The 23,009-nt window shown below is 43.8% G+C and overlaps 1 protein-coding gene and 1 long non-coding RNA gene across 2 annotated transcripts in view; one reads left to right on the forward strand and one right to left on the reverse strand.

The window, feature by feature from the left end:
- The window catches only part of ADGRB1 (adhesion G protein-coupled receptor B1), a gene marked incomplete in the record, with an annotated part of 689,450 nt that overhangs the window by 342,269 nt on the left and 324,172 nt on the right, over positions 1-23,009 (forward strand). The window contains 1 exon segment of the mRNA XM_056522870.1: positions 11,813-11,920. Coding sequence (XP_056378845.1) covers positions 11,813-11,920 — 108 coding nt within the window.
- Positions 7,905-23,009, reverse strand: part of LOC130274477 (uncharacterized) — a 40,054-nt gene continuing 24,949 nt past the window's right edge. The window contains exon 3 of the long non-coding RNA XR_008844400.1: positions 7,905-8,148. This is a non-coding gene — a long non-coding RNA (uncharacterized LOC130274477). The remainder of the gene's footprint in view (positions 8,149-23,009) is intronic.

Below are 23,009 nucleotides of genomic sequence, written 5' to 3' on the forward strand. Positions count from 1 at the left end.
TATATAATATCTGGTGCAGGGTGTAATAATACATTGTATAATATCTGGTACAGGGTGTAATAATACAATGTATAATATCAGGTGCAGGGTGTAATAATACAATGTATAACATCTGGTGCAGGATGTAATAATACAATATATAATATCTGGTGCAGGGTGTAATAATACATTGTATAATATCTTGTGCAGGATGTAATAATACAATGTATAATGTCTGGTGCAGAGTGTAATAATATAATATATAATATCTGGTGCAGGATGTAGTAATATAATGTATAATATATTGCGCAGGGTGTAATAATACAATGTATAATATCTGGTGCAGGGTGTAATAAAACAATATATAATATCTGTTGAAGGATGTAATAATACAATGTATAATATCTGGTGCAGGGTGTAATAATACAATGTATAACATCTGGTGCAGGATGTAATAATACAATATATAATATCTGGTGAAGGGTGTATTAATACAATGTATAATATCTGGTGCAGGATTTAATATTGCAATATATAATATATGGTGCAGGGTGTAATAATACAATGTATAATATCTGGTGCAGGGTGTAATAATACAATATATAATATCTGGTGAAGGGTGTAATAATACAATATATAATATCTGGTGAAGGGTGTATTAATACAATGTATAATATCTGGTGCAGGATATAATAATACAATATATAATATCTGGTGCAGGGTGTAATAATACAATATATAATATCTGGTGGGGGATGTAATAATACAATGTATAGTATCTGGTGCAGTATGTAATAATACAATATATAATATCTGGTGAAGGATGTAATAATACAATATATAATATCTGGTGCAGGATGTAATAATACAATGTATAATATCTGGTGCAGGGTGTAATAATGCAATATATAATATCTGGTGCAGGGTGTAATAATACAATATATAATATCTGGCGCAGGATGTAATAATGCAATGTATAATTTATTGTGCAGGGTGTAATAATACAATATATAATATGTGGTGCAGGGTGTAATAATATAAATGTATAATATCTGGTGCAGGGGGTAATAATACAATATATAATATCTGGTGCAGGAAGTAATAATGCAATATATAATATCTGGTAGAGGGTGTAATAATACAATGTATAATATCTGGTGCAGGATGTAATAATACAATGTATAATATCTGGTGAAGGATGTAATAATACAATGTATAATATCTGGTGCAGGATGTAATAATACAATGTATAATATCTGGTGCAGGATGTAATAATACAATGTATAATATCTGGTGCAGGGTGTATTAATACAATGTATAATATCTGGTGAAGGATTTGATATTGCAATATATAATATCTGGTGCAGGGTGTAATAATACAATGTATAATATCTGGTACAGGATGTTATAATACAATATATAATATCTGGCGCAGGATGTAATAATACAATGTATAATTTATTGTGCAGGGTGTAATAATACAATATATAATATGTGGTGCAGGGTGTAATAATATAAATGTATAATATCTGGTGCAGGGGGTAATAATACAATATATAATATCTGGTGCAGGGTGTATTAATACAATGTATAATATCTGGTGCAGGATTTGATATTGCAATATATAATATCTGGTGCAGGGTGTAATAATACAATGTATAATATCTGGTACAGGATGTAATAATACAATATATAATATCTGGCGCAGGATGTAATAATACAATGTATAATTTATTGTGCAGGGTGTAATAATACAATATATAATATGTGGTGCAGGGTGTAATAATATAAATGTATAATATCTGGTGCAGGGGGTAATAATACAATATATAATATCTGATGCAGGAAGTAATAATGCAATATATAATATCTGGTACAGGGTGTAATAATACAATATATAATATCTGGTGCAGGATGTAATAATACAATGTATAATATCTGGTGCAGGATGTAATAATATAATATCTGGTGCAGGATGTAATAATACAATGTATAATATCTGGTGAAGGATGTAATAATACAATATATAATATCTGGTACAGGATGTAATAATACAATGTATAATATCTGGTGCAGGATGTAATAATACAATGTATAATATTTGGTGCAGAATTTAATAATACAATGTATAATATCTGGTGCAGGATGTAATAATACAATGTATAATATTTGGTGCAGATTTTAATAATACAATGTATAATATCTGGTGCAGGATGTAATAATACAATATATAATATTTGGTGCAGAATTTAATAATACAATGTATAATATCTGGTACTGGATTTAATAATACAATGTATAATATTTGGTACTGGATTTAATAATACAATGTATAATATTTGGTGCAGGATTTAATAATACAATGTATAATATCTGGTACTGGATTTAATAATACAATGTATAATATTTGGTACAGGGTGTAATAATACAATGTATAATATTTGGTGCAGGATGTAATAATACAATGTATAATATCTGGTACTGGATTTAATAATACAATGTATAATATTTGATTCAGGGTTCATTCACTTTTATAAAATATCTCCAGATTGTTTGCAGCTGTTTCCATTGTTTGCAGCTGTGTCAGTGTTTGCAGATGTATCCAGTGTTTGCAGATGTTTCCAGTGTTTACAGCTGTATCCAGTGTTTGCAGATGTTTCCAGTGTTTACAGCTGTATCCAGTGTTTGCAGCTGTATCCAGTGTTTGCAGATGTTTCCAGTGTTTACAGCTGTATCCAGTGTTTGCAGCTGTATCCAGTGTTTGCAGCTGTTTCCAGTGTTTGCAGCTGTTTCCAGTGTTTGCAGATGTTTCCAGTATGTGTAGCTGTATCCAGTGTTTGCAGCTGTTTCCAGTGTTTGCAGCTGTATCCAGTGTTTGCAGCTGTTTCCATTGTTTGCAGCTGTGTCCAGTGTTTGCAGATGTATCCAGTGTTTACAGCTGTATCCAGTGTTTGCAGATGTTTCCAGTGTTTTCAGCTGTATCCAGTGTTTGCAGCTGTATCCAGTGTTTGCAGCTGTTTCCAGTGTTTGCAGATGTTTCCAGTATTTGTAGCTGTATCCACTGTTTGCAGCTGTTTCCAGTGTTTGCAGCTGTATCCAGTGTTTGCAGATGTTTCCAGTGTTTGCAGATGTTTCCAGTGTTTGCAGCTGTATCCAGTGTTTGCAGCTGTTTCCAGTATTTGCAGCTGTATCAAGTGTTTGCAGCAGTTTCCAGTGTTTGCAGCTGTTTCCAGTGTTTGCAGCTGTTTCCGGTGTTTGCAGGAATTATCTGTCTTTTTCTTTAATTTCCCTTTTCTGTGCAATCTGTGCGTTAGATAACTGTGACCTCTCCAATACTGCCCCTTGTGGTCTCCACTAATAACTGTAACCTCTCCAATACTGCCCCCTGTGGTCTCCACTAGTAACTGTGACCTCTCCAATACTGCCCCCTGTGGTCTCCACTAGTAACTGTAATCTCCAATACTGCCCCCTGTGGTCTCCACTAGTAACTGTGACCTCTCCAATACTGCCCCCTGTGGTCTCCACTAGTAACTGTGACCCCTCCAATACTGCCCCCTGTGGTCTCCACTAATAACTGTAACCTCTCCAATACTGCCCCCTGTGGTCTCCACTAGTAACTGTGACCTCTCCAATACTGCCCCCTGTGGTCTCCACTAGTAACTGTGACCCCTCCAATACTGCCCCCTGTGGTCTCCACTAGAAACTGTGACCTCTCCAATACTGCCCCCTGTGGTCTCCACTAGTAACTGTGACCTCTCCAATACTGCCCCCCTGTGGTCTCCACTAGTAACTGTGACCTCTCCAATACTGCCCCTTGTGGTCTCCACTAATAACTGTAACCTCTCCAATACTGCCCCCTGTGGTCTCCACTAGTAACTGTGACCCCTCCAATACTGCCCCCTGTGGTCTCTACTAGAAACTGTGACTTCTCCAATACTGCCCCCTGTGGTCTCCACTAGTAACTGTGACCTCTCCAATACTGCCCCCCTGTGGTCTCCACTAGTAACTGACCTCTCTAATACTGCCCCCTGTGGCCTCCACTAGAAACTGTGACCTCTCCAATACTGCGCCCCTGTGGTCTCCACTAGTAACTGTGACCTCTCCAATACTGCCCCCTGTGGCCTCCACTAGAAACTGTGACCTCTCCAATACTGCCCCCTGTGGTCTCCACTAGAAACTGTGACCTCTCCAATACTGCCCCCTGTGGTCTCCACTAGAAACTGTGACCTCTCTAATACTACCCCCTGTGGTCTCCACTAGTAACTGTGACCTCCCCAATACTGCCCCCTGTGGTCTCCACTAGTAACTGTGACCTCTCCAAAACTGCCCCCCTGTGGTCTCCACTAGTAACTGTGACCTCTCCAATGCTGCCCCCTGTGGTCTCCTCTAGTAACTGTGACCTCTCCAATACTGCCCCCTGTGGTCTCCACTAGTAACTGTGACCTCTTCAATACTACCCCCTGTGGTCTCCTCTAGTAACTGTGACCTCTCCAATACTGCCCCCCTGTGGTCTCCTCTAGTAACTGTGACCCCTCCAATACTGCCACCTGTGGTCTCCACTAGTAACTGTGACCTCTTCAATACTGCCCCCTGTGGTCTCCACTAGTAACTGTGACCTCCCCATTACTGCCCCCTGTGGTCTCCTCTAGTAACTGTGACCTCTCCAATACTGCCCCCTGTGGTCTCTTCTATCAACTGTGACCTCTCCAATACTGCCCCCTGTGGTCTCCTCTAGTAACTGTGACCTCTCCACTACTGCCCCAGTGGTCTCCTCTAGTAACTGTGACCTCTCCAATACTGCCCCCTGTGGTCTCCACTTGTAACTGTGACCTCTCTAATACTGCCCCCTGTAGTCTCCACTAGTAACTGTGACCTCTCCAATACTGCCCCCTGTGGCCTCCACTAGAAACTGTGACCTCTCCAATACTGCCCCCTGTAGTCTCCAATAGTAACTGTGACCTCTCCAATACTGCCCCCCTGTGGTCTCCTCTAGTAACTGTGACCCCTCCAATACTGCCACCTGTGGTCTCCACTAGTAACTGTGACCTCTTCAATACTGCCCCCTGTGGTCTCCACTAGTAACTGTGACCTCCCCATTACTGCCCCCTGTGGTCTCCTCTAGTAACTGTGACCTCTCCAATACTGCCCCCTGTGGTCTCTTCTATCAACTGTGACCTCTCCAATACTGCCCCCTGTGGTCTCCTCTAGTAACTGTGACCTCTCCACTACTGCCCCAGTGGTCTCCTCTAGTAACTGTGACCTCTCCAATACTGCCCCCTGTGGTCTCCACTTGTAACTGTGACCTCTCTAATACTGCCCCCTGTAGTCTCCACTAGTAACTGTGACCTCTCCAATACTGCCCCCTGTGGCCTCCACTAGAAACTGTGACCTCTCCAATACTGCCCCCTGTAGTCTCCACTAGTAATTGTGACCTCTCCAATACTGCCCCCTTCATCTCCTCTAGTAACTGTGACCCCTCCAAATACCTATCTAGAAAATACAACATACCAGACACAGAAAAACCTATATATAATAATCTTAAAGCACATTTCAGCAGATTTTCTTCTAAACGAACTGATTTCCCAACAATATTACACAACTTGTTGGATCTGTCCTTGCAACAGATTAACGACCTACCAACAAAACCTTTATATGATTTTTATAATGTAGACTCCCATCCTTCTACTCTTTCATATAGAACCAAGTGGGAAACTGATTTAAATTTGAACATTTCCCCTAAATCCTGGTCAAAAGCGATGCAAATGATGAAATTAGATACTAATTGCTCCTCTCACAGAGAACAATATTATAAAATTATTTCTAGATGGTACTTTACTCCTTCCAAGCTACACCTAATCTACCCTAGCTGCCCAAACAGTTGTTGGCGCAGTTGTGGAGGAATTGGTACGCTCAAACATATTTTTTGGGACTGTCCACTACTGGGACAACTTCACAGGGATCTTAACTCAATACTCCAAATCCTTACACACAGCGACAGATTGTGGACACCTGAGTTGTTCTTATTAAATATAGGTGCAGACACCCTTCCCAACGACGTTAGAACCCCATTATGTCATGTAGCGATTACAACAAAATGTTGCATTGCAAAAAACTGGAAAACAGCTACCATACCACATATCAATGAAATCACGGAAATGGTTTCCACGGCAGGAATATATGAATGTACCTTTGCATGGCAATTAGGTAAGGGCATTGCATGTAGAGAGGCATGGCAAAAATGGAACTCACATTTCAATAAAGGCATATGAAACACTACATACATTGGTATATTTTACGAACTGTTTATACTTACCTGGACGGACGAGACGAGTGCTGTGAAATAAAGGGAGACGGAGGAGCCTGGGGAAGCATAGTGCGGAAATCAAGTAAGATTGTATGATTATATGGTATAAACTGTTATTTAAAATTTATTGTTCACATTTTCTATCCCTACTCAACTGAAATATGCTCAATATATTTAAGATGTTAACACCCACTACATTATATATATTTTGTATGTAGTATATGTAGAGAATTTCCGAGCTTCACTAATCTATACGTAGCTTCTTGATAGTAACAAAATAGGTACAGTTTACGTTTGAAGCCTTAATTTTGACACATTTGTTTCAATTCTAGAACATGTTTCAGATTGTCTGAGATTTATTGTTTATATACAGACATATTATTTTTGTTTTAGTTATATGTCATTTTTATTAGTTCTTTGTATATCTTGAAAATTCAATAAAAATTTATTTGAAACAATACTGCCCCCTTTGGTCTCCTCTAGTATCTGTGACCTCTCCAATACTGCCCCCTGTGGTCTCGGCTTTTTGGCTAAGATCAAGTGTAGTACCTTTCCTGTTAGATGGCGATGTGGAAGACCACACAGTAGGACGGGTGTACCAGGGATGGCTGTATAGCACAGCAGTCATCCCCGATGAGACCTCTTCCCTGCTGGATCTGGCCTTAAGGTCCGGGTAGAGTGAAGGCCGAGGTGCACAAGTGCCCTGGGAGTGGTGACCCCACGGTGCCGGAATTCACTTGGGATTGGCAACCCCACTTGAATGAAAGCACATAGCATGCACTTTTTCTCTCACTCTTCTGGGCACTCACCCTTAGTATCCCGGCCTTCCGGCTAGGATCGGGGAATTTTTATAGATCCGTTCGGATGTCCGGGCAGTATTACGCACTGCGCACATCCACTTTATTTATTTATTTATTTTTTGTCACTGTGTCCACTTTTTGTGTTCGTTTGTTCACTAGGATTTGGTAGGATGCGGTAGCCCTTCTGGGTGTCCCTCCTGCCGGTCTAGGGGAGGTGTGTGTGGCCATTAGGTTCCTCACCTCCCTGTTATACCCCGTGGCATCCTGTACAGGTTCCTTGGTGACAACCTGGTTAACGCCTAGTTGTTTGCCGGGAACACTTTCGGTCCCTGAGTAGCTTCGTCGAAAGGGGACATCGTACCTGGAACCTCACAGGTGCCTTTTGACCTGGAGGCGAAGGGTTTGGTTTGTTGGGGGGCCTCTCTTCTTTCGGAGAAGGGCTTGCGATAGACCGCATCCTCGTGCACGTTTTTTTGTGTGAACACTTGCACTTTTTACTTGCACTTGGGTGATTTGAGAGCACGTACCTCGGCTTTCAATAAAAAAAAAAAACTGTGACCTCTCCAATACTGCCCCCTGTGGTCTCTACTAGTAACTGTGGCCCCACCAAAATTCCAGTCCTGTACATCATTCAAGATTATGAACAATATGACTGACATACCCTGCTGGCTTTGTTTTTTACATCAGTCATCACCCGGCATTCCTAGGACTGTAGAACTAATCAGACTGAATTTTTATTTTATTTTTTTTAAATTTTTTGATACATTTCTTTTTATTTGTGTTGCAAAAAAAAAAGTTTATATTATTTTGTATCCCTTGGAAATTGTTGTCTCTAGTACTTTGCATTAGAAAAACATATAATAGTTAAGAATTCTGCAGACTATCGCGCCTCTAGCGTCATCGATCTGCCGGCCTTTCATTCGCATGCCGGGGTCCATTGTCTTACCGCGCATCGAGGAGTCTTAGTGCTAAAGAGCATCAGCAACAAATTGATTTCCAGCATCTGCCATGTTCCAATAATAAAGCTACTTCACCCCGTCAGATTTCACCGGGGGGCGCTCCGGCCTGTGGAGGAGGAAGTCAGGATTTACTTATTGATTTTGCGTCACTGGCAAAAAAAAAACAAAAACAAAAAAACATAAAGCTCACACCGAAGAGACACCTTATTAGTGTTGAGTGAAAATATTTGAAATACGAATCTTTACCGCAAATATCGGCACTTAGCGATTTTGCTAATATTTACAATATAGTGATATATTTGTAACGAATATTCATTTTAATGCAAATTCATGCAAATATTTATGCGAATGTCGTCACTTCCAGACCGGACACTGATCCCTCCCTTCGTTTAGGTGAAATATATAATTGCGCATGCGCAGTATGCAAATGTAATTATGATTTTTCGCATTTAAAAAAAGAGAACGAACATAGCGAATATGCGAATTTCTCGAACACAGGAAGAATATTCATCCATATATTTGCGAAATATTGCGCAATCCAATATGGCCCCTGCTGCTCATCACTATGTAATATATGTCTCCGCCGTGCACTGTGGGTGACATTCATGACCCGCGGTGACATCATTGCTCTGCACCATTCTACACAGAGCAGCTAATAAAGTCTGGCAAATATTCATGAGAATATTTATAAATATTCATGCCAATATTTATGCGAATATCGGAAGCATTTTTTCTTCCGTCAAAAAAAAATTGAAGAAAAAACACATACAGTAAATTTAACATTGAGATCTATAGAAAATGGATGAGCCTTTAAAGGAGTTATCCAGGGAAAACATTTTTTATATATCAACTGGCTCCAGAAAGTTAAACAGATTTGTAAGTTACTTCTATTAAAAAAATCTTAATCCTTTCAGTACTTATGAGCTGCTGAAGTTGAGTTGTTCTTTTCTGTCTCAGTGCTCTCTGATGACACCTGTCTCGGGAACTGTCCAGAGTAGAAGCAAATCCCCATAGCAAACCTCTTCTACTCTGTGCAGTTCCTGAGACAAACAGAGCTGTCAGCAGAGAGCACTGTTTCCAGACAGAAAAGAACAACTCAACTTCAGCAGCTGATAATTATTGGAAGGATTAAGATTTTTTAATAGAAGTAATTTACAAATCTGTTTAACTTTCTGGAGCCAGTTGATACCTAAAAAAAAAAAAGTTTTTTTTTTTCCTGGAATACCCCTTTAATGTCATCCATTTGCATTCGTTTTTTGATCCGTTTTTACTTGTGAGCATGCTCAGAACCAAAAAAAAAATGTTTTGGGGGTTTATTAACTGAACAATAATGGATACAAATGGATACAAACAGATAGCATCCATTTGCATCAGTTATTGTCCGTTTTTTTTTTTTAAGTCTGTTTTTATTTTTGACAGGAGAAGAAAGGGACGGGTCTAGACAGCCATGTGAACGCAGCCAAAGTCCATGTCTGTTCCATTATGGAGCCACGAAAGCGCGGACTTCTTTGGTTTGGCTGATAACTTGGGTCATGATTTGGGGCTTTATAAAGGGTATCATGCTGCAATACAAGCTATCTACCTACAGGTGGCAGCAAAGACAAAACTATTTTGCATAATCTTTCCCAGACTCCCTTACCGGCTGGATCGCCTTAAGGGAAATCAGTATATTTGTTCTATGTAATTGATCTGATTGGTCAGATATTGGTCAGATCTGATTGGTCAGATATTATTTAGCTCTTAACCACCACAGACCATTCGCTACTTAAAGGGTTACTCCATTGGAAAACTTTTTTTTTTTTTTTTAATCAAATGGGGCCAGAAAATTAAACAGATTTGTAAATTACTTCTATTTAAAAAACATAATCCTTCCAGTACTTATCAGCTGCTGTATGCTCCACAGGAAGTTCTTTTCTTTTTGAATTTCCTTTCTGTCTGACCACAGTGCTCTCTGCTGACACCTCTGTCCATTTTAGGAACTGTCCAGAGAAGGAGAAAATCCCCATAGCAAACCTATCCTGCTCTGGACAGTTCCTGACATGGACAGAGGCGTCAGCAGAGAGCACTGTGGTCAGATAGAAAGGAGATTCAAAAAGAAAAGAACTTCCTGTGGAGCATACAGCAGCTGATAAGTACTGGAAGGGTTAAGATGCATGCTAGCAGTTGTAGTTTAGTAACAGCTGGAGGCACACTGGTAGGGAAACCGAAAATGCCCCCACATTCTATCCCATGGCAATTATGTCTTCATTTTCGGGATAGGTGGGGGCCCCAGCAGTGATAGGCGGGGGCCCCAGTACCACATATTAATAAAGAAATGTATCCCCTATCCTGAGTACAGTGCTCGGGTATACCTGTAGCTCCCATGGACAATAAATGGATCTCGTGCCGACCCACTTCTCCATTCAGCGAGGAGAGTTGGCGCCCCATTTTTGGCAATTCCCTTTAGAGTCAATGGGAGTTACGCAAATTGCACAAATCAACAATTTCAGCTTTGTTTGGCTTCCTGACCATTTCCTGGGCCACAAACTGGCCGGAGGGGGACTGAGAGCCATCTTTGAAGGAGGTGGTTGCAATAATGTAACATAAAATAGCGCCATATGGTGCCACTGATATATCTAATGCTTCCAACAGTGCAAATATAATAGTGCTGTACAATGATAATATGATAGTGACTATTTACAACAGTACAATGCCACCTGCTACTAATGCTGAACCGTCGTGGGGTGTTAAAAGTATAATAGTGCCATATAGTGCCAATTATATATCTAATGCTTCCAACAAGTGCAAATGTAATAGTGCTGTACAATGACAATATGATAGTGACCATTTACAATAATGCAATGCTATCTGCTGCTAATGCAATACTGTCTTGGGGTGCTACAAATATAATAGTGCCATATAGTGCCATTATATCTAATGCTTCTAATAGTGCAAATATAAAAATGCTGTACAACGATAATATGATAATAACAATTTACAATAATGCAATGCTACTGGCTACTATTGCTATACTGTCTCGGGATGTTATAAGTAAGTATAATTGTGCCATGTAGTGCCAATGGTATCACAACAGGTGTCTGAATTTGCCTGAATGCTAATGGAACCAATATTAGGGGGGGATAATATACATTTTTGTCTATCATCATTGTCTACTTTACTGTACAGATGCAAAAAGTATTTGTCAAAAATATTTTATATATATATATATATATATATATATATATATATATATATATAACCAACAGATAAATTGGCCAGCACTATTGATCCAAACTATTGTAAAAACTTGGCCTGCAGGTGCAAGCTGCTGGGCCATTAGATTCATGGCGATTGTGTCTTGTGTTTCAGCCAATGGGTGATACGGGTGTGGGGGGGGGGGGGGATATATACTATATATATAATTATTTTTTATTATTATTATTCAAATAGATCTCAATGACCTTTTATATTCAAATAGATCTTGATGACCATTAGATTCATAGTAATTGTGTCTTGTGTTTCAGCCAATGGGCGATACGGGGGGGGGGGGGGGGGGGGGATATATACTGTATATATATATATATATATAAATATATATATATATATATATATATGTGTATGTAGATATATATATATATATATATATATACATATATAATTATTATTGTATTATTATTTTTATTATTATTATTATTATTATTATTATTATTCAAATAGATCTCAATGACCTTTTATATTCAAATAGATCTCAATGACCATTAGATTCATAGTAATTGTGTCTTGTGTTTCAGCCAATGGGCGATACGATTCCCGGAGCCAGTCTCTGAGATCCATTGACAATAAAAAGAAGGACGATGCAGATGACCAGTACCAGTTTGGATATCCGGCCCCACAAATAGGTGAGTCAGGGGTATAGCTGGGGCAAGGGGGGATTTAGAGTAAGGGCGCTTTAACACTATGAAAATGCGCCCTTTATGAACGCCCATTATAAAAAGAGGGGAAATCAGCAGTTATACGTCCGGTACAAAATCCCTTACGGCTATTAGAAAATCCTATTATAGTCTATGGGATTTTTCTATTAGCCGTTTTAACCCGATATCGCCCGTTATTAAAGGGGTACTCTGGTGAAAACCTTTTTTCTTTTAAATCAACTGGTGGCAGAAATGTAAACATATTTGTAAATTACTTCTATTAAAAAATCTTAATCCTTCCAGTACTTATTAGCTGCTGAATACTACAGAGGAAATTCTTTTCTTTTTGGAATGCTCTCTGATGACATCACGAGCACAGTTCTCTCTGCTGACATTATTATAATAATAATGCTTTATTTATTGTTGTCCTTAGTGGGATTTGAACCCAAGTCCCCAGCACTGCAAGGCAGTAGTGCTAACCTCTGAGCCACCATGCTGCCCTTAGCATACATCTGCTATGCACGGTTGCTAAAATGGACAGAGATGTCAGCAGAGAGCACTGTGGTCGTGATGTCATCAGTGTTCCAAAAAGAAAGGAATTTCCTCTGTAGCATTCAGCAGCTAATAAGTACTGGAAGGATTAAGATTTTTTAATAGAAGTAATTTACAAATAAGTTTAACTTTCTGCCACCAGTTGATTTATTTTGATTTAAAAGAAAAAAGGTTTTCACCGGAGTACCCCTTTAATAACAGCCGTTATTTTGTGACGGGCGATAGTAACGGGATAATTAGTGCATGCACTATTTCTCCTGTTCATTTGCCCGTCACAAAATAACGAGCGATAACGGGTTAAAACGGCTATTAGAAAAATCCTATAGACTGTAATAGGATTTTCTAACAGCCGTTAGTGATTTTGTACCGGCCGTATAACTGCTGATTTCCCCTCTTTTTATAACGGGCGTTCATAACGGGTGCATTTGTGTGAAATTGCCCTTAAAGAAGCACTCCAGGGATGTATTTTTCTCTCTTGCGTGTATAGTGCAGCATGGAGAATAATTTAAAGTTCATGTGTATGCCTTGTGCTTACCTATTTGATCTGATGTGGCAGGCATGGGGTATTCACCAATACTGATTGCAATTCCATTACTGAATTTCTTTTCTCATGTTGCCTACGTTTCCCATGAATCATCTGGCTTTGCACAGAGAGAAAGAGGGTGTGGAGTCTCATCACTGAGCCTGGTCATCTAATTAGGCTGCTGGTGCTGACATTAAACAATTATACTAATATGTGGGTTGGAGTCAGTTCACTTTATGTGCAGTTTTGAAGCATTTTTATTTAGTGCATTTTTTTTAAACTATTGTCATACAGTGAAAGTGATTGGACTTATATTCATAATTAAGGTGTTTTATAAAATCTTTAGGCTGGGTTTGCACATGTTGAGTGCATTTTGGCAGTTTTTGCTGCAATTTTCCAAAATGATGGTAAAATCTACATTTTTGTAGTGGTTTTGTCTGTGATTTTTGGGGAAAAAAATTAAATATGGAGCAAAAAAATGTTCTGTAAAAAAAAAGCCTCAGAGGAGGGGTACAACTACTATATATCCTGATCCCATAGAGATAGTAGCCGTAGTATACAGAAAGAGCTGGGGGGAGGGGTATATAACTACTATATTTCCTGATCTCATAAAGATAGCAGCAGTATACAGATAGAGCTGTAGGGGAGGTGTATAACTACTTTATATCCTGAGCCCATAGAGATAGCAGCAGCAGTATACAGAGAGAGCTGGGGGGAGGGATATATGACTACTATATATCCCGATGTCATAAAGATAGCAGCAGTATACAGATAGAGCTGGAGGGGAGGTGTATAACTACTATATATCCTGATCCCATAGAGATATCAGCAGCTGTATACAGATAGAGCTGGGAGGGGAGGTATATAACTACTATATATCCTGATCCCATAGAGATAGCAGCAGCAGTATACAGATTGAGCTTGGAGGGGAGGGGTGTAACTACTATACATCCTGATCCCATAGAGATAGATGCAGCAGTATACAGATAGAGCTTGGAGGGGAGGGGTGTAATACGATATAGCCTTATCCCGTAGAGATAGCAGCAGCAGTATACAGATAGAGCTGCTACAATGTAGAAACCATCCTGTAACAGTGACCACAGAGTACAGAGCCTTCTATCAGGATCTTTCCTTTATGTTCTCTCCTCTTTTCATTCCAATCTCCAGTATTCGCGCTCATCCAGTATTAATAGCCGCGTCCCATGTTACTGATCCACATTGTACTATTTAGGGAACATGTTCATAATGTCCGCACTCTGCACAGTCCGGGCTCAATAATTCAGGATTCAGACATCTAGAAATAGTCCTGTAAGATGCGGCGGGAGGCTTTCCATCTCCAGCGGAGAATCGCTTGGTTATTTTATGATAGATCCAATATAATAAAGTATTAAACTTCGCAGGAAACTCGCGGCCAGATCATGAGCCGCCATGGCGTTATTCTCCAGACGTCGCTGTTACGATATATTTTGGAGACACGTTTGACATCTACATCTAAAGTACGAAGTAAGATCACAAAAAAAACTACTGACACATCATACAGCACAGTGCCAGTATAAAAGTACCGCAGAGAGACAGCGATGGTGACAAACAATGGCAATTATATAGTGCAGCAGTGTAAAATATAATACCGTCATACGGTGCCAATAGTATACATAATGCCTATAATTATGTCAATTAGAAAAAGTGATCGCTGTGATAATGTAGTGCCCCATACTATTAATGCCGCAGTGTAATGTATATTAGCGCCATATAGTGCCAACAATATTCAATAGATAATATCTATACCAGTATATCACTATTAATTCTCTAGTGTTATATGTATATTAGTCCTATATAATGCCAATAAAACACCTACCGTATATACTCGAGTATAAGCCGACCCGAATATAAGCCGAGGCCCCTAATTTAACCCCGAAAACCCAGGAAAAGTTATTATAACTCGATTATAAGCCTAGGGTGGGAAATACATCATCCCCCCCCTGTCATCATCCAGACCCCCGTCCTTAACACCCTCATCATCATCACCCTGTCATTATCACCCCGTCATCATCACCCCCCGCCATTATCACCCTGCCATTATCACCCCTGTCATCATCACCCCCTCATCATCACCCCCTCATCATCACCCTCATCATCATCACCCTGTCATCATCACCCTGTCATCATCACCCTGTCATCATCACCCTGTCATCATCATCCCCTCATCATCACCCTGTCATCATCACCCTGTCATCATCACCCTGTCATCATCATCCCCTCATCATCACCCCCTCATCATCACCCTGTCATCATCACCCCCTCATCATCACCCCCTCATCATCACCCCCTCATCATCACCTTGTCATTAACACCCCGTCATCATCATCCTGTCATCATCATCCCCTCATCATCACCCCCTCATCATCACCCTGTCATCATCACCCCCTCATCATCACCCCCTCATCATCACCCCGTCATCATCATCCTGCCATCATCATCCCCTCATCATCACCCCCTCATCATCACCCCCTCATCATCACCCCCTCATCATCACCCCCTCATCATCACCCCCTCATCATCACCCTGTCATCATCACCCCCGTCATCATCACCCCCGTCATCATCACCCCCCGTCATCATCACCCCGCCATTATCACCCCTGTCATCATCACCCTGTCATCATCATCCCCTCATCATCACCCTGTCATCATCACCCTGTCATCATCACCCTGTCATCATCATCCCCTCATCATCACCCCCTCATCATCACCCTGTCATCATCACCCCCTCATCATCACCCCCTCATCATCACCCCCTCATCATCACCCCGTCATCATCATCCTGTCATCATCATCCCCTCATCATCACCCCCTCATCATCACCCTGTCATCATCACCCCCTCATCATCACCCCCTCATCATCACCCCCTCATCATCACCCTGTCATCATCACCCCCGTCATCATCACCCCCGTCATCATCACCCCCCGTCATCATCACCCCGCCATTATCACCCCTGTCATCATCACCCCCTCATCATCACCCTGTCATTATCACCCCGCCATCATCACCCTGTCATCATCACCCTGTCATCATCACCCTGTCATCATCACCCTGTCATCATCACCCTGTCATTATCACCCCATCATCATCACCCCGTCATCATCACCCTGTCATTATCACCCTGTCATTATCACCCTGTCATCATCACCCTGTCATCATCACCCTGTCATTATCACCCTGTCATCATCAACCCCCGCCATTATCACCCCATCATCATTACCCCGTCATTATCACCCCGTCATCATCACCCTGTCATCATCACCCTGTCATCATCACCCTGTCATCATCACCCCCTCATCATCACCCCCTCATCATCACCCCCTCATCATCACCCCCTCATCATCACCCCGTCATCATCACCCCGTCATCATCACCCCCGTCATCATCACCCCCGTCATCATCACCCTGTCATTAACACCCTATCATCATCACCCCGTCATCATCACCCTGTCATTTTCACCCCCGTCATCATCACCCTGTCATCATCACCCTCATCATAATCCCCCCCCCCTTCATCATCACCGCCTGTCAATCCCTTCAATGTCAGTGATCTTCAACCTGCGGACCTCCAGATGTTGCAAAACTACAACTCCCAGCATGCACGAAAAATTGCGCTGAATAACTCGGCTCATACTCCAGTATATACAGTAATCCCTATAATGGTGCCTACATAAATATTATATTATATTTTTATTAAATTAATGCCATAAATAATAGTGCCAGACATTAGCAATAATATAGTGTCCGCTGGAATCAATACAGTAGTGTCTTACGGTAATATGTATAATAGCGCCATATATTATACTGTACAAATAATATACCTAATGCCTATAACAGTGCCAGTATTAAAGTGCCATATAGTGATGATAGTGATAAACACTAAAATAGTGCCATATAAAGCCAATAATACACCTAATACTATTATACGGTAGTATCAATATACTTATAAATCAATCCCCATTTTAGTGTATTATCGCCATACAGTACTGATGTAATACTACTGAAGTGCAGCACAACTTCTTTCCCCACAGACACATTAGATATAGCGCTCGCTGGATTTCATAATGGCGCTCGGATCCCGAAGATCCATTATGGCTGCTGATCTAAGATCGTGCACAGAGCCGTACAAACTACTATCACAGGCGCCAAATTCCTTCTAGAATAATGGGGGGAGATTTATCAAAACCTGTCCAGAGGAAAAGGTGCTGAGTTGCCCATAGCAACCAATCAGATCGCTGCTTTCATTTTTCAGAGGCCATTTCAAAAAATTTAAGAAGTGATCTGATTGGTTGCTATGGCCAACTAAGCAACTTTTCCTCTGGACAACTATGCAGAAGATTCCTGTGAGGGTGGCCAGGACCACAGGGGAGAGGCCGCACAGCACCTACAGGACCACAGGGGAGAGGCCGCACAGCACCCCCAGGACCACAGGGGAGAGGCCGCACAGCACCCCCAGGACCACAGGGGAGAGGCCGCACAGCACCCCCAGGACCAAAGGGGAGAGGCCGCACAGCACCTACAGGACCACAGGGGAGAGGCCGCACAGCATCTACAGGACCACAGGGGAGAGGCCGCACAGCACCTACAGGACCACAGGGGAGAGGCCGCACAGCACCCCCAGGACCACAGGGGAGAGGCCGCACAGCACCCCCAGGACCAAAGGGGAGAGGCCGCACAGCACCTACAGGACCACAGGGGAGAGGCCGCACAGCACCTACAGGACCACAGGGGAGAGGCCGCACAGCACCTACAGGACCACAGGGGAGAGGCCGCACAGCACCTACAGGACCACAGGGGAGAGGCCGCACAGCACCTCCAGGACCACAGGGGAGAGGCCGCACAGCACCTCCAGGACCACAGGGGAGAGGCCGCACAGCACCTCCAGGACCACAGGGGAGAGGCCGCACAGCACCCCCAGGACCACAGGGGAGAGGCCGCACAGCACCCCCAGGACCACAGGGGAGAGGCCGCACAGCACCCCCAGGACCAAAGGGGAGAGGCCGCACAGCACCTACAGGACCACAGGGGAGAGGACGCACAGCACCTCCAGGACCACAGGGGAGAGGCCGCACAGCACCTCCAGGACCACAGGGGAGAGGCCGCACAGCACCCCCAGGACCACAGGGGAGAGGCCGCACAGCACCCCCAGGACCACAGGGGAGAGGCCGCACAGCACCCCCAGGACCAAAGGGGAGAGGCCGCACAGCACCTACAGGACCACAGGGGAGAGGCCGCACAGCACCTACAGGACCACAGGGGAGAGGCCGCACAGCACCCCCAGGACCACAGGGGAGAGGCCGCACAGCACCCCCAGGACCAAAGGGGAGAGGCCGCACAGCACCTACAGGACCACAGGGGAGAGGCCGCACAGCACCTACAGGACCACAGGGGAGAGGCCGCACAGCACCTACAGGACCACAGGGGAGAGGCCGCACAGCACCTACAGGACCACAGGGGAGAGGCCGCACAGCACCTCCAGGACCACAGGGGAGAGGCCGCACAGCACCTCCAGGACCACAGGGGAGAGGCCGCACAGCACCTCCAGGACCACAGGGGAGAGGCCGCACAGCACCCCCAGGACCACAGGGGAGAGGCCGCACAGCACCCCCAGGACCACAGGGGAGAGGCCGCACAGCACCCCCAGGACCAAAGGGGAGAGGCCGCACAGCACCTACAGGACCACAGGGGAGAGGACGCACAGCACCTCCAGGACCACAGGGGAGAGGCCGCACAACACCCCTAGGACCACAGGGGAGAGGCCGCACAGCACCCCCAGGACCACATGGGAGAGGCCGCACAGCACCTCCAGGAACACAGGGGAGATGTCGCACAGCACCTCCAGGACCACAGGGGAGATGCCGCACAGCACCCCCAGGACCACAGGGGAGAGGTCGCACAGCACCCCCAGGACCACAGGGGAGAGGTCGCACAGCACCCCCAGGACCACAGGGGAGAGGGCCGCACAGCACCTCCAGGACAAAAGGGGAGAGGCCGCACAGCACCCCCAGGACCACAGGGGAGAGGCCGCACAGCACCCCCAGGACCAGAGGGGAGAGGCCGTGCAGCACCCCCAGGACCACAGGGGAGAGGCCGCACAGCACCCCCAGGACCACAGGGGAGAGGCCGCACAGCTCCCACAGGACCAGAGGGGAGAGGCCGCACAGTACCCCCAGGACCACAGGGGAGAGGCCGCACAGCACCCCCAGGACCACAGGGGAGAGGCCACACAGCACCCCCAGGACCACAGGGGAGAGACCACACAGCACCCCCAGGACCACAGGGGAGAGGCCGCACAGCACTCCAGGACCACAGGGGAGAGGCCGCACAGCACCCCCAGGACCACAGGGGAGAGGCCGCACAGCACCCCTAGGACCACAGGGGAGAGACCGCACAGCACCCCCAGGACCACAGGGGAGAGGCCGCACAGCACTCCAGGACCACAGGGGAGAGGCCGCACAGCACCCCCAGGACCACAGGGGAGAGGCCGCACAGCACCCCTAGGACCACAGGGGAGAAGCCGCACAGCACCCTTAGGACCACAGGGAGAGGGCCGCACAGCACCCCCAGGACCACAGCGGAGAGGGCCGCACAGCACCCCCAGGACCACAGGGGAGAGGGCCGCACAGCACCCCCAGGACCACAGGGGAGAGGGCCGCACAGCACCCCCAGGACCACAGGGGAGAGGCCGCACAGCACCCCCAGGACCACAGGGGAGAGGCCGCACAGCACCTACAGGACCACAGGGGAGAGGCCGCACAGCGCCCCCAGGACCACAGGGGAGAGGCCGCACAGCACCCCCAGGACCACAGGGGAGAGGGCCGCACAGCACCCCCAGGACCACAGGGGAGAGGCCGCACAGCACCCCCAGGACCACAGGGGAGAGGCCGCACAGCACCTACAGGACCACAGAGGAGAGGCCGCACTGCACCCCCAGGACCACAGGGGAGAGAACTGCACCCCTGACATTAGATCCTCACAATATTCTGTGCCTCCAGGTTATTTCTATATTTTGGAGAGCGGCCGACACCTGCAGATTGGCCTTTTTTCAGGAAATCTTTATTTGCCTTCCCAGTGGGCACCTAACCACGGCCAATATTTCACTGTAGAGCGCACAGCTGTGAGCTAGAAACAGGAGACAATTACTTCTCCGAGCAGCCCCGAAACAGCTGCGCCAGCAGAACGCTGACCGGCAAGACATCTCCGCACTCAGGATGAGTTACTAGGTGCAGCGCTGCCGCTCCATCTCATGTGGGACTTGGTAAATCTTAAAAGGCCAGAACGTCTACAGAGAGTCGGGACCAAAATTTATGAGACCGGGACTGTGGGTGTCTATGGGGATGGATGGATGGATAGATAGATAGATAGATTTGAGATAGATAGACATTAGATAGATAGATAGATAGATAGATAGATAGATGATAGATAGATATGAGGTAGATAGAGATGAGATAGATAGATAGATATGAGATAGATAGAAAGTTATGAAATAGATAGATAGATAGATAGATAGATAGAAAGATATTAAATGAGATAGGAGTTAGATAGATGGATAGATATGAGATAGATAGATATGAGAAAGAAATGATATGAGATGGAGAGATAGATAGATAGATAGATATACAGCAACAGAAGAATGCAGCAGCACACTGCCAGCACAAGGATATAGGTGAAACATGAACATGCAGATAAAACATGGAGACTATACAGCTATGGTGTAATAGATGCAAATGTGAAACTATGAAATAGTGAGGCACTTAGCTCGCAAACTTGTCTCCGCCGGCGGTCAAATGGCTTGGACCGTCCCACCGCGATAAGGTGGCCTCATTGGGACGGACCCTACACTGTGAATATGCCTCTGTGTGAACAGTTCAGTAAGCATGGCAGGATCTGGAACATCCAAGACACCTTATATACACCTGATAGAGGTGGGTGGGGTGCAAGGCCAACATGGAGGTAGCCACTCCCCCGTATGTGCAATACAGACAGGTGCACCCCACCTACCTCTATCAGGTGTGTATATAAGGTGTCTTGGATGTTCCAGACCCTGCCATGCTTACTGAACTGTTCACACAGAGGCATATTCACAGTGTAGGGTCCGTCCCAATGAGGCCACCTTATCGCGGTGGGACGGTCCAAGCTATTTGACCGCCGGCGGAGACAAATTTGCGAGCTAAGTGCCTCACTATTTCATAGTTTCACATTTGCATGTATTACACCATAGCTGTATAGTCTCCATGTTTTATCTGCATGTTCATGTTGCACCTATATCCTTGTGCTGGCAGTGTGCTGCTGTATTCTTCTGTTGCTGTATATTTAGCCTAGTAGCGTGCACCTGTAGGCCAGGTCCATATAATAGTTTGGTATCAACTAAAGTGCTGGCTGACTTATTCTTTGTCTAGATAGATAGATAGATAGATGATAGATAGATAGATAGATAGATAGATAGATCGATAGATAGATATGAGATAGATAGATATGAGATAGATAGATATGAGATAGATAGATAGATAGATAGATAGATAGATATGAGATGGATAGATGGATAGATAGGAGATAAATATGAGATAGATATGAGAGATATGAGATAGATAGATATAAGATAGATAGATTTGAGATAGATAGATATGAGATGATAGATATGAGATAGATAGATATAAGATAGATAGATTTGAGATAGATAGATATGAGATGATAGATAGATAGATAGATAGATAGATAGATATGAGATAGATAGATATGAGAGAGATAGATATGAGATAGATAGATAGATAGATAGATAGATAGATATGAGATAGATAGATAGATAGATATGAGATAGATAGATAGATAGATAGATATGAGATAGATAGATATGAGATAGATAGATAGATAGATATAAGATAGATAGATTTGAGATAGATATGAGATGATAGATAGATAGATAGATAGATAGATATGAGATAGATAGATATGTGATAGATAGATAGATATGAGATAGATAGATAGCTAGATATGAGATAGATAGATAGATAGATAGATAGATATGAGATAGAGAGATATGAGAGGGATAGATAGATAGATAGGTACATAGATGATAGATAGATAGATAGATAGATAGATAGATATGAGATAGAGAGAAAGATATGAGATAGATAGAGAGATAGATAGATAGATAGATAGATAGATAGATAGAAAGAAAGATATTAAATGAGATAGGAGATAGATAGATAGATATGCGATAGATAGATATGAGATAGATATGATATGAGATGGATAGATATGAGATAGATAGATAGATGGATAGATAGGAGATAAATATGAGATAGATAGATATGAGATAGATAGATAGATATGAGAGAGATATGAGATAGATAGATATGAGATAGATAGATATGATATAAATATGAGATAGATAGATAGATATGAGAGGGATAGATAGATAGATATGAGATAGAAAGACGAAAGTGCAAAAAATGAAAAAAAAAAACCTGTGTCCTTAACCCCTTAAGGACGCAGGACGTAAATGTACGTCCTGGTGAGGTGGTACTTAACGCACCAGGATGTACATTTACGTCCTAAGCATAACCGCGGGCATCGGAGCGATGCCCGTGTCATGCGCGGCTGATCCCGGCTGCTGATCGCAGCCGGGGACCCGCCGGCAATGGCCGACGCCCGCGATCTCGCGGGCGTCCGCCATTAACCCCTCAGGTGCCGGGATCAATACAGATCCCGGCATCTGCGGCAGTTCGCCATTTAAATGAACAATCGGATCGCCCGCAGCGCTGCTGCGGGGATCCGATCATTCATAACGCCGCACGGAGGTCCCCTCTCCTTCCTCCGTGCGGCTCCCGGCGTCTCCTGCTCTGGTCTGTGATCGAGCAGACCAGAGCAGAAGATAGCCGATAACACTGATCTGTCCTATGTCCTATACATAGAACAGATCAGTATTAGCAATCATGGTATTGCTATGAATAGTCCCCTATG

This window comes from Hyla sarda, chromosome 5 (genome assembly GCF_029499605.1).
Source record: "Hyla sarda isolate aHylSar1 chromosome 5, aHylSar1.hap1, whole genome shotgun sequence".
Lineage (NCBI taxonomy): Eukaryota > Metazoa > Chordata > Amphibia > Anura > Hylidae > Hyla > Hyla sarda.